General features: G+C 45.5%; 1 protein-coding gene across 2 annotated transcripts in view; it reads right to left on the reverse strand.

The window, feature by feature from the left end:
* tnrc18 (trinucleotide repeat containing 18) overlaps nucleotides 1-13,104 on the reverse strand; it is a 44,688-nt gene extending 31,584 nt beyond the window's left edge. For both annotated transcript variants that reach the window (XM_080512097.1, XM_080512096.1), the window contains exon 1: nucleotides 12,848-13,104. In XM_080512097.1, coding sequence (XP_080368223.1) covers nucleotides 12,848-13,055 — 208 coding nt within the window. In that variant the 5' untranslated portion in view covers nucleotides 13,056-13,104. The remainder of the gene's footprint in view (nucleotides 1-12,847) is intronic.
* Between the last annotated feature and the right edge of the window lie 322 nt (nucleotides 13,105-13,426).

Below are 13,426 nucleotides of genomic sequence, written 5' to 3' on the forward strand. Positions count from 1 at the left end.
TGTGATTCTTTGTGTTCTTTATTAGATGTATAATTATTCAGGGCCACTTAATACATGTTTATCTAAGCGCTCTTTACACACAAAAGTATAAAAGCCGAATAGAAAGCAAAAACATACTCAAGATGAGGGGAAAAAACACTTAATATAAAATGTAAAAATGTATAACTTGGACAGAAAAATAAGATCACCATCTACTCCGTGTTTACCTCCAAATAGAAACAACCAGGTAAACATGTATTTAAGCGTGTGACATATGGCAAAGGCAGCGGACTTTCGTGTAAATCAAACAAAATGGAGGAAAGAGAGAACACTTCTACTTCACACTCCCCCCGTGGGAGTTTGGGCCGTAATGAGCGCTGTATATGCAGCTCTGAGGTCACAGATGGACTGATTGCTAAGCTGTGGCAGACGCAGGCTCAGTGATGCATGCGCTGCACGAGGACCGTCACACCAGTCGCCGCGAAAAAAAACCGGTTCCCTCACCGGAGGCCGGACCGAGTCCCCCCGCAACACGGTTCACAATTCAACATTACCGAGCGTTCCTCCCTCTCCATGTGTGCAAACTTCGAACCATTACAGCCCCGCTAAGAGCTGGAAAGGGTTTCATGTTTTTTGCCGAGGATCTCCCCCCCATCACCCCGCCCCGTCTCAGCCCTCCCCTCCTGGCCCATTACTGAGTGCACTGCACAGCCATTACCCTGATAAAACTAACCATGTGTGTAGGGGAAAGGGTGCTTTCTGTATATGGACACACGCAGGGGGGGGGGGGGGGGGGGGGGGGTTCTGTATTAGTCCTGTGGGAATCTAACAGACATGCTGTGCTTGCCGAGTTTCCCCTGCATCTAAATCAGTACATTAAAACCACAGTCCATCAGCGCGTGCATGCAGGCACACACACGCGCACGCGCGCACACACACACACACACACACACACACACACACACACACACACACAGTGGGCTTTGAATCAATACCAAATGCAGCTTTCCAATTAATAACAGCAGCGTGTACACACACACACACACACATACGAACAGGAGCAATGCGCCGGTGCCTTTATTCTCGGCTCTGAAAATACTGTGTAGGTGGAACCTTCCACACCCAGGCCCTATTAAGCACAGATTTATTAAAGTCTCCCTGTATTTGTATGCACGCCACTCTGTGTGTGTGTGTGTGTGTGTGTGTGTGTGTGTGTGTGTGTAGGGATGCACTGCACATGTGTGCACTGAGGCGCTCTGTGTGTTCACCGCCGTGTGATCGCTGACATGTGCAAACACTTCTGTGTGGGTTTTTGCAGTGAATGCCCTTTGAGTCAGAGACACTGCAGGAGCAACACACACACACACACACACACACACACACACACACACAAACACGTGTTAACAAATATGCCCACTTCCACAATTGCACACTCCAGAAAAAAAATAATAACCTGCTTTTTCTAATTCACACACACGGCGCTCCCACCCACGCATCTCTCCACACACACACACACACACACACACACACACACACACACACACACACACACACACACACACACACACACACACACACACACACACACACACACACACACACACACACACACACACACACACACACACACACACAGGCTGGTAAACACGGCGGAGAGCAAGCGCCATCAAACGACTGGGTGTACCACCTGAGCAGTTTGGAACAGACATAATAATGGTAATAAAAGCGGCCGAGGCTTCGCCTGCTTTGATCCATTATGTCCTGCTCACATCGACACTCCACAGTCTCACCATGAAAAGAAAAAGTTTGCGGCTCTCTCCACCGAACAACTGTGTTTTCTTCTCGATTCCGCAGGTGGATGATTGAGCCTCGCTAAGCAGCGGACAGTGAATCGGATTCTTTTTTTTTTTTTTATTTATTTTTACTGGATGCAACATGCATTTGCGCTCAGAATGCAACGGATTCAGACGCTGAACTCGCCGCATTTCTGCCGAGTGTCACTTCAAGGATTTACGAGACAACGGAGCGTTTCAAGTGGTGAAGCCATATAAAAGTAAATTATTGATGAAGTACATCACATTCTGCCCACTTCCAGGGTGTATCCAGGGGCGATCGTTGAAGTCGTAACGACCAGGAATTGGCGTCGTGATCCGGCGACATCTGTGGTTATTGGCGTTTACAGCAGTTTCGGTTCAACGCGACAGTAAACAGTCCCCGAGCAACAGAAATATCACAGAGGAGCAACTGCTGTCTGTTTGCAAATGTTCCAATTAAACTCTCAGTCAATAATTGGGCTTTAGTCACTCCGTCCTGAACAAGAGTGTTCGACTCGTTTTGGTTGTTTCTTCTCGTTTTTTTTGCCAAAGAACAAACCGACTTGTGGCCAAAATAAAAATCTTTATCACAGTTTATGCCAGCTTATCACTTCCCCGTCGCCGTTTTATGTTTTTAACGGAGGGCGTGTAACATGATGCAGCTTTATATCTGCTGTAACGTGTCAAAGGTTGATTAATTCAAACTGCGTTTGTCGTAAATCCTTTTACAGTCATTTTGTTTGTTTTAAATTCCCACTGTAAATTGACTGGCTGTTACAAAAGGGGCAGATTACATAAACTCATCCTCACTTGGGACACTTGTGTTTTGCATCGTATGAATCGTTTTGTTTTGTTAATGAACGGAATAAAAATAAACGTCAATTCACCGGGACCACAGATTTCCTTCGGAAACAATATTAATTCAAGTACCGATCATCTCGGCCACTCGAAATTCAACATAATAACAGATAATAAGTAAATTAGGGGCCAATTTGATGTAATGTGCAACATTATTTTAAATGATTTTAAAGTCATCATGAGAGGGGAAAAGATTATAATACTTCCCCATAAATTGGAGTTACGATTAAATGACCTTAATAGGAGAACTGCATGTGACAAAAAGCCCGACTTCTCTTTAGTTTGACTTAATTGACACAGAAGATAAGGTTGCAAAACAACTTCTGACTGGTTGTTTTAGCCTCCAACCCAGGCAATAAAAAAAAAAAAAAAAAGGTCAACTTCCGACAACATAACAAGCAGCTTTACGACAGCTGGCTGCTTCTGTCCACACGAACAATGACTGTTTTTTTGTTTGTTTTTTTTGTTCTGTGCTTCTGGTGGAAAAGTTTCTGACCAGAGGCGATTTCTGTTTGTTTTCAAGATAATTGTTGCAGGAAGTGCAAAAAAAAAGAGGCACCACTCCACTTTAAAAGAAAAAAAAACAGAAAAACAAGACATTAGGGAACCGTTTCACATCGTCTGTTATTTGCTGAAACACCCTTTTGGTGCGTTGAGCCGAGGTTTGGATGGACGACGCAGAGGAGATCTATTCTGATCAGTCCTGTTTACACTTTAATGGCAGTAATAGACAAGTTTCCTCCAGGGCTCAGTTAAAAATATGAGTTACCGTTGCTTAAAAATGTTGGCAATTAAAAGAATTTATCTTAAGCATACTTAAAAAGCGGTGTTTAACTTTGCTCAGGGATGCATAACATTTAACCGACCCGCCTCAGGGTCCATTCTGAACAGAAACAATAAGCGTCAGAGCTATTTTAACTTCCTTCACTGGGGATTGCGACGCTGCAATCATAAAACAACACTGACGTCGCGGGTCAAGAGGTCAGCAATGAAGCAGTAACCTCAACATATGGGCAGCGTTAGAGCAGTTGTGTGGGTGGAGGGCGAGTTTATGAAAATGTGCAATCAGCCAAACGGCGGGGATTTCAAGATGACGACGGCAACGAAGCGCCCAAAAGACGCAAAATGGGACAAAAAGCGCAACTGAATTTGCAGCAGTTAGTAAAAACCCTCAAAAGGCACCGGCTTCTCTTTAAATCTCTCAACTTCTTCAGGCTTCTTAAAAGGAGAGAAGCGATTGCACGTGTAGACCTTTCCAGAACGTACTTGATAGAGGAGAAACGTTTGAAGCCGTCACTTTAGTGTCACTCTCTAGATCGGATCGGGCTAAATGTGGATTAAACTGAACATGACACCACAAGCTGATCGGCTCTTGATGGATTTCACATAACGTGTGGTAGCAAACTGTCGCTTTGAAACTTTGGTCTTTCACGGGGACGGATCCTAGTCGGCATTTGTCCAATATGTGAGGCAAACCATGACTCATGACCTCTCAGCATGACGCCATCGGGTTAAATATGAAGTAAACAACCAATTACAATGAACAACAAAAAATAAAAAACCACTCTTTCACAGCAAAAAGCTCAACGTTTCACCACAAGGCGATGTTGTTCCAACAAATTATTCTCACCTATCGTCTGCTTTGTAATCGTTACCTGATGTGTGCGGGAGGCATAGCATTGACATGCTGTCACGATGGCTGCGCACACACACACACATACACACAAGACGCATTCACCAGCAGCACCTGTCGGGGGGGCGCGGGGGGGGGGGGGGGGGGGGGGTGAAGTCCTGGTAGGATGTCAGCAGTTTCCATTTCTTCAGGCTAAACATCAGGGTCTCTCCCAACACACACACACACAGATCAATCTAAGCACTACAGCTACAGGCTCCTTTATTCAATGTGTGCAGACTACACACACACACACTACAGTGATGCTCTATGCCAGTGACCAGTGGAGAAAAAAACAATCCCAAATTCCCTTCCCGAACAGTCGAAAGGAGGGGGGAAAAAAGAGGGAGGGAAGGGTAGAACGAGGGAAAACATTTGTGCTCCTTGTTCCAGAAACAACATCCAAATGGTAGCTGAGAGGGAAATGTTTCTTTAAATGTTTTGGAATTACGCTTTCATTACCGCCCCCTCTCTATTTCTCTCAGCCCTTTTCCTTCCTTCCTCTCTCTCGCTCTCTCTCTCTTTTCTCAACTCGTCCCACCCCACTGCCACACACACACACACACACTGCATTTGGCTCCCGGTTCACAACACAGTTAGTTTGCCATATTGGGATACGCGAGTTGCCAAGAAACACGCTCTCTGACTCCCAACACGTTCTGAGCCTCCATTTTCAGATCCTCATAAGAAGCATATCTCAATATCAGAGAAGAGGAAAAGCCTTGCTGGAGATCCATTCTGATAGAGACGCCACTGCAAACACACATTCACACACACACCCACGCACAGGCAATCGGTGAAATCAAACTGAGCAACAAGAGGTTTCATCGCAAATCGATCTAAGATAGGGCTGAAACACAAGAAACAGAATGCAACAATACTGGAACACGTACAAAAAGCACAAGACAAAAATATGAGGGAGGGGGAAGAAAGAAAAAAAAATCTGCAGTGTACACACACACACATGCATGCCACAAACACCTACACACACTCGCACACTCTGTGAACCCATCTGTTATCCATCAGTGGTACTCAGAGCAGGGTTAGCTGGGGGGGAATCACTATTGATCTCTGCTTTTTATTCCCTGAATGAAAAAGAAAAAAAAAGTAGCTTCCAACAGTAAAACTCTGCTGGAGAAACCAGGAATTCTGACTGTAAAAAGCTGGTAGTGAAGCACACGCACACGCAGAGATGTGCAGGATTTCCATACATGCCGGCGAACACGTTTCACTTTGTGTGTTGGGAGGACGCTCATTCAGGGTTCATTTGAAAAGACGCAGATGTCTGGTTTGTCCACGCGGAGAGTCGCAAAGCTCAAAACATTTTTTTTTTTTTTTTAAATAACTCCAAGTTTCTCAATTCCACTTGGAAGTGATGAGGTAATGTTATGACACGGCAGCTTGAGGTTTTTGCAATCTGCACAGCAATGCGTTAGTGTGGCTGCGATAATGTTCACTGATAATGGAGCGTTTGTCAAAGAAACCGCTTTGCAAGATTTGCCAGAAAATGGTTTGCCGTTGCTTTTCCATGCAAATATTAAGAATGCCAAACAGCCACACCGGCAAATTGCCCTTGAAAACATAGATTTGTGTCTCTCTCTCTCTCGCTATTACACCCAGTACGGAGTGCCCGAAGGGACATGGAGGAAAAAAAAAAAAAACAAAAGAAAAAAAAAAAAACTATCTCGGGATCTCGCAATAACTTTTGCGAGATCTCGCAAAAGCATGTCCTTTCGCTAAGCACTGCTTGAATGTCTACATTTTAGGCCGATTTCAAAACAAAACTCAATAAAACTCTCGTACGGGTGGGTGTCCTCCATTAGCTTCTCTCCACAACAGTGGGGTGTACGGTGTCTCTGAAAGGACAAACTTAGTCGAGGGGGGGTACGGTGTCTCTGAAAGGACAAACTTAGTCGAGGGGGGTACGGTGTCTCTGAAAGAACAAACTTAGTCGATCACATACACGATGCGCATATATAACAACATAGTTTTGAGAGATCTCGCAAAAGTTATTTCGTAACCCTGAAAGTGCAATGTGAGAGAAAATACCATTATATTAGACCAGGATTGTACATGTTCTGGGGAATATGTCGTAAATCAGAAGAGTACCACAGGAAACACAACTCTACCTGTTGTTTACTCCGATTTATTTGGTTGACCAAAATATAAATATTATTAAATTGGAGGGGGTCAACATACAAGTGCTTCAACTAGAATGTATTTCTATAACGAGAACTCGAGTCACCATCATGACTGTCATGACTAATAAAGTGACAAACAGGTAATGCAGACAGGTCGGTTAAGAAAACAACCACCATTATTACACCTTGTTTGCTTCGCTGATCTAGTAATTATCATGATTACTTCAGATAATCAAGTTAATACACCAGCACATGATTTTAAGTACTGGATTAAAGTTGGAATACTTTGTGTGTTACAACACAAGCTCATAAAAATCAGTATTAAATGCATCTTTTCTTGGTTTTGACTGTGATGCTCGTATACATTTTAATATAATTTAAAATCAGGTAATTGTACAAAAAAATATATGTTAATGGTCACCACGGTTTGTTAATATTAACAGGAGGTGCATCGGGTCAGAGACAAGCACATCGAACAATGGAATAAGTTGCAGTGATTGCTGCGGCAACCCCGATGAAAAGGGATCCACCAAACAGACACGTATTTAAAATGAACAGTCATATTGCTCAGCTTCATGCGCACGGGACAAGGCGGTTCTGCAAGGTCCTCTTTGGATAGGAAGTGAATCTGAATCCTTTTTCTGCTCGTGCTTTTTTTGAAAATAAATGGAAAAAGACACTGCAGCATCTCGACAGAAATGGACTTGCCTTTTTTTGCACAGTGCATATTTTTAGTCGCGAGTCGCTTTAAACCAGCAACAAGCATTTTTACAGACCGTTTGGTGCATGTGAAGCCTGAATGGTACAGTGAACGGTTAATTATAAACCAGGAATATGTTTAGCGAGCTGGATTGTCATGCGTGGCCATGAGTTATGGAAAAGAAATTGCGTTCAAAGTGTCATCCATCTCCTTAAAGTCAATTTAAGAGGCGCAAACAGAGAAATGGTGTGAAAATGCAATGTCTGCGGTGGCGTCCTCGTAAGTTATGAGAGCAGAAAGAGTCGAAAGTCCGATAAAAACGAAGACAAATGAAGAAGTAGCAGGCCGACAACGACAACTGGAGAAGTTCTAGCGGGTGCAAGAAGGAACTTTTAACCAGTTATTGAAGTTTCCCATGACAAAGCAAAACAATTTTCTTTGAGAAACATATGCAAAGACACCATCACCGCAAGCAAAAAAAACCAAAACTTTTGATTTCCCAATAGCAAGCTTATCTACATTCTGAGTGCCTCAAACACCAAGTTGACATTGAAGCTACCTGAAAGCAGCTCAATAGAAAAAGAAAAAAAAAGAAAAAACCTTCACAAGAACATGTGAACTTTTCAGATAAGAGGGGAAACGTCCCCAAAGCTTCCTTTATGACACAATTAGATAACAAAACCAAATGAGTCCTCTCAAACAATCTGAGGCTGAAAACTTTGCTTCGACCGTTTTATAGGAAGAGAATTCATTCGTGCGTCTTTGAACCTGCAATGTCACACTCAAACCTCCGGTGAACACCGGCAGGTGTTATTTTCGACACGAATGAGGACACGTAACAAGCGCACGAGGAATCACGAGGTGTCGCGGACGAGACAAGTTTTTTTTGCGCGCGCACAGGTGCAAAGAAAGGCTTTGCGCGCGCCTGCAGAACACGGGAGGAACATGGGAGGACTTCCTTGGCGGCTGCTGCAGCGCTGGATGACGTCTGGTTGGCCCTTTGTTTTTGTTTTTGTTTTTTTTTAATCAGAGGCTCAAGTGATAAGATAAGATAAGATAAGCCTTTATTGATCTCACAATGGTGATTGATGTTCTTCAAAACAAAACCGAGGAAATGGGATGGATGTTATCGGCACCATCAGTGACGATAAGTGTGCAAAGAAAGAGTAGCTAAATAAACGAAGATGGGTGCAGGCCAGGCCAGGCCGGGCCGGGCCGAGCCGGGTGACGGTTCAGGAACGTGTCGAGGAGCAGGGAAACAGAACAGACTCCTGTACCTGCACCGTGGCGCTTCCCTCGTCGTGTCACTACACATCTCTCGAGTTGTTATCAACACGTCCTGGGAGGAACATTATTAGGCTTGTGTAATGGGACGCGAGACAGACGCACCGCGGTTTGTGACCTTTGTGCGCTGGAGGCTGTTGTTTGCGCTAAAAGGGAGGGTTCTGGCGGGGAGAACGACTGAGCTAATGCTTCGGGTATTTCAACATGCCTCGGCACGCTTGTCCTCTCTCTCTCTCACACACACACACAGACACACACAAGCATATCACTCTTGCGTTTGACAGCTGTGTGTGAGCGTCGCATACGTGTGTGCGCGCGTGCACCGTTTGTCTGCGTCTGACAGGTTTATTGTAGCGAGGCAGCAGTGCCCTGTGCTTTCTCTTAAGGAGGCTGTTTTCTCTCCTGAAGGATTCAATTAATCTGAGAGGGGACATGTCCAAGCCTCATCTTCTCTCTCTCACTCACACACACACGCATATTTGGGGTGTGTGTGTGCCTTGAATACGTATAAACACACACTCACCGCATTAATTTAAAAGCAAACAGACACGCCAACCAAGCGGCGTGGAAGACAAATTGGTATCGGCCAAGACATCCGTGGCCTGGCCCTGCGAGCGCCGTGAATTATTACACTTATATGCTCGTGCGTGAGGCTGAGAGAGGGAGAGACAGAGAGAGAGAGAGAGGGAGAGCAAGAGAGAGCAACCGAAGGTCTACCACATTTATCTGGCTGTGTGTGAATGTGTTGTAGTATGGATAAATCCCTTCACTCTCTCTATGCACGGTCCCACGGGGGGGGGGGGGGGGGGGGGGGGGTAAAATGCACTAAGCACAATCACATGCTCCTGCTCCTATACACAAGACCTCAATCCTCTCATCTGCGCCGACACGCTCGCGCGCGCACAAACAAGCCACCTCAGCGCTTATCCTTGGGAAGGAAGAAAGAATAAATAAATAAAAACACTCCTCTCCCACCTCCGAGACCGTGCCCGTTTAGTGCTCCTTCCCCATTTGTCTCGAGCCGTTTTCACTCGCTTCTATTGACCTTCCTTCCCTGAACTCACGACAACACTTTTTACAGTTCCCTCAGCGTCTCGTTCCCTTCTTCTTCTCCCGCTTCCTTTTGTCAACGTTTAAACAAGTGTGCACAGAAACGGAGGAGCGGGGAGGTTGCTGGTTCGGGGCGTGTTTCTGAAGTAATAGCCCACTTGAAGTCTTTCTAACGTTTGACATTGAGGTAAAAAAAAACACACACAAAAAAAACAAACTTTACTCTTCAACGCGGCTGCTTGCAGCATTTTCATGTTTTCATGTTTGTTTAGACGAACCGAGTCGCGTGTTGCGTCAAAGTCCAAGAAGAAGAAAAAGAGCACCAAAAAATAAAAAAGCATCAATATTTTACTTCATTTTGAACCGTCTTCACATTTAAAGCTCCCTTGAAAATGTTCTGCTGCCACTGCAAGGGGGGGGGGGGGGGGGGGGGTTAAAAGCTTCCCTGGTCCTGCCTCTTCAGTGCAGTTCCATATCAGCAGGTCCTGCCTCTAATGCTCTCAGATATGAGATGGGAGGAAAGTGGAGGACAGCTGGCCTCAATCCGCTGATGGAGGAACAGGCGGGCTTCCAGTGCGGAGAGGAGCGTTTACAGACGTTTTACATCTATAAACTGCAACCAGGACTTGATCCTGTTAAGATATATACTCGGTGTGTGGAGGAGGAGGAGGGGGGCATATTTCGCTGCTGTTGCCGTGCAGAAGAGAATAGGACGTGTTGATGGAAAATGAGATGCCCTTTCGGTGGCGGAGCTTATACCAGCAGCACAAATGTCAACAAAACATTTGCAGCCTCACAATTCATTAAAAAAAACAGTTAAGTCGCCACAGTCAATCGAGATCTGTGAAAATAAGAGAGATACTGTACTCGGGAAAAGTCAGGAGGAAATCCTATTAAAATTGTACTAGAAACAATCAAATAAGAGGCCACCTGGGAAATAAGAGTGCACTGGTAGCTATAAACAGTCAAACCTGCTATCAAGAGCTCAGCCAAAAACAACTGAGCTAAAAAAAAAAAAAAAAAAAAAAAAAAAAGAGCTTAAATTCCACGAAATGCGTGTAAACAAAAACAGCGGCGAGGCTCTGATTGCACAGCAGGCCCTTGAGCGCTGGATCCATGCTGTTTATTGCAATTAAACTGGAACCATTATGAACATTTGCAATTAACGGGTAATTATTATGTAACAGGGCTGTATAGTGTTATTACGAGCATGGGACCGAGATCTCAATTGGTTTTGGTTAATGTAATGTGCGGGGATTTGATATTGGGAAGTGCCATAAAGCTAAATGACCTGCGTCGTACAGTGGCGTGTGTGTTTTAGTGGGCGGAGGCCCCGCGAGATGAGAGTCAGAAGAGTGAGAAGGTCAGCGTGTGGGCAGAATCAAATGCATCCCGTTTTTTATATTTTTTTTTTAAAGGAGTGTTTAAACTGCCAATCTAGACTGGAACAGTGACTGGGTCAATTCCACTTCACAACCCCCTCCTCTCCCTCCTACTCCTTCTCTGGCAACACATCAAGTTTGCGCCACACAAGCTCGTCTTTACGCACACACCGCGAGCAGTTTCCAGCTCGTTTCGGAGCCACGGGAGAGGGAAGGGGAGGCAAGGCGCATCGCGGCAACTGAAAACACACTGCTGCTGCTGCTTGCGCAGATATTTCTAACCCACAAATTACACCGGCGTTGTTTACACTGGATTCACAGCAACCGATAATGGCACCTGAAAAATATCCCCACCTTATTCACCAGCTGGTTAATTCGGTTCCACCATAAAACTGCGCCCTGGTGTGCGTCTCCGCACACAATTCACCCATCAATCATCCCATTGCACGCACACACACACTCACACACACACACACCTCCTGCTGTGGGTTGATCTCGTCTCCGACACCTTTTCATGCTGGTTGTGTCAAATTAACGCTTCATCAGAGCCCTGCCCTGCAAGCGTCGCCTCACTTTTACGAGAGCCCCCTTGTACTCGTGCTACAAAGCGCCGCATTGAACCCAAAGGCTCAAAGATAAGAACATCATCTGAAACGGAATAGTATTATATTTGGGGGGGGGGGGGGGGGGGGGGGGAGTTTACCTCCGAAGAGAAACCAGAGGAACCGTAATTGTATCTCTGTCTGCAGCCACATGACTTCAGAGGGATGTCAGTAACTTGATGAGTGCGTTTGTCAGACTTTCCATTTTCCACAGGCAGACACGTCGTTCCCACACGCACCAACATATGGTTTGAACATAGATGACAGCGCTCCGACTTCCCCATGTGACCGACCACAAAACTGTATGCAGACGTGTCCCCCTTTTTTTTTTTTTGTTTGTTTGTTTGTTTTAATATATGCATTGTGAGGTCAGTGCTGTCCGCTCTAAAAGCAAATGAGGAATGACTGAGTTGACAGAAAAGGCAAAGAAGGACATCATCAAGTCAACAGGGGGGGGGCCTCTACTGTGGAACATCTACTGAAAAGCATCAGAGCAATACATCCACACGCCCACATAATGTAAACAAACAAATGGAGGGTGAGTTTTGCTTTAAGGAGCATGGTTGGATAGTGCCACACCTTCTTTCTAGTGATTATTCTTTAATACCCGAACACATTTCCTGACAGATTCCTCAGCAGCATGGTTGAGTGGACACACTGCTCCAAGCGCACGAAAAAGAAAAAAGAAAAAAGAAGCAACTGACATTTGTGTAATGTTGCGTAAAAAAAAAAAAGAAGACTTTTACTCAAAATACACACGGCGACACTCCAGCTATGTCTCTCAGCTGGGTTGAGCAGTTGTCTGTCATCCATCTGGGGTCACAACTTCACCCCCACCTCCTCCTCACACCCCCCCCCCCCCCTCCACTCCACCAAACACGCTGCATCTGCCTCTCGCTGCAATGACAGAGTGATGGCTCACATTTAATCAAAGACCACTGCACCCTGACCCGCACACTGGTGCAATAACACCTCCACCACAACCCTCAATAGTCACACCGGCTTGACGCTGATGTGTGTGTGTTCGTGTGTTGCTGGAAACTGCCAAGTAATTTTCCGCTAATGCGCTGCCCATCGCAAAGGCTGAGAATCCTTAACACGATGTACTCGCGTCTGAAACTTGTCACAGCTTTATAACAGCCACTCCTCCCCGTGAATTCTCCATCTGGGTCCATTTTCCCAGCACATAAGTCCGCACCGACATCTGACTGATGACCGCACATGTTGCCACAAACTGTGCGCATTTTTTTTTTTTTTTTTTTTGCGCAGCGTTATTGCAAGTGATCGTTTCAAACACACCCCCCACCCCCACCCCCACCCCTTTTCCGTGCGCTTTCGGTGCAGAATCAAACGCTTTGCACTCACCGTGGTGTGAATGTAGGTTAATGGCCGATGGCAAGAATTTCCCGGAGTGGAGAGGCGGCGGATGACTCGCGCCCAAGTGACCGGGCGAGGGAGGGATCCTCCCGGCCGCGGCTGCTGCTCCGAGTCGGTGAGACTCCATGGCGAGCCCGGCCAACAACGGCGGCGGTACGTGGACGGATCGCGGAGGACCAAAATCTCTGCCATCCATTATCCACAGTGGGGAAAGTTGTTAAAAAGAAAATTGTCCGTTCGGAGTAGGTCCCTCTATTCCGAAAAAAAAAAAAAAACACCCCAGCCAGTTCTGGCTATAATAATGTCTTTAGTTTTCCAGACGATTCGGACTCCCTCTCAGCCATCCTGCTGACCTAGAAAAACAATATAACAAGGAAATTGATACACAATTTTTGGGAGCAAACTGTTTGGAAACTGGTACGTTTTTTTGTCGGATTTCTCTTCTTTCCAGCGAACCCATTACCAAGCAATGACGCAGTTTGGAAAAGCACTTCCAAAAAAAAAAAAAAAAACGCGCACACAACTAAACGCGGATTAGAAACCTGCTCGCCAGTAACACCATATATG

This window comes from Blennius ocellaris (genome assembly GCF_963422515.1).
Source record: "Blennius ocellaris genome assembly, chromosome: 16".
In the NCBI taxonomy this organism is placed as follows: Eukaryota; Metazoa; Chordata; class Actinopteri; order Blenniiformes; family Blenniidae; genus Blennius; species Blennius ocellaris.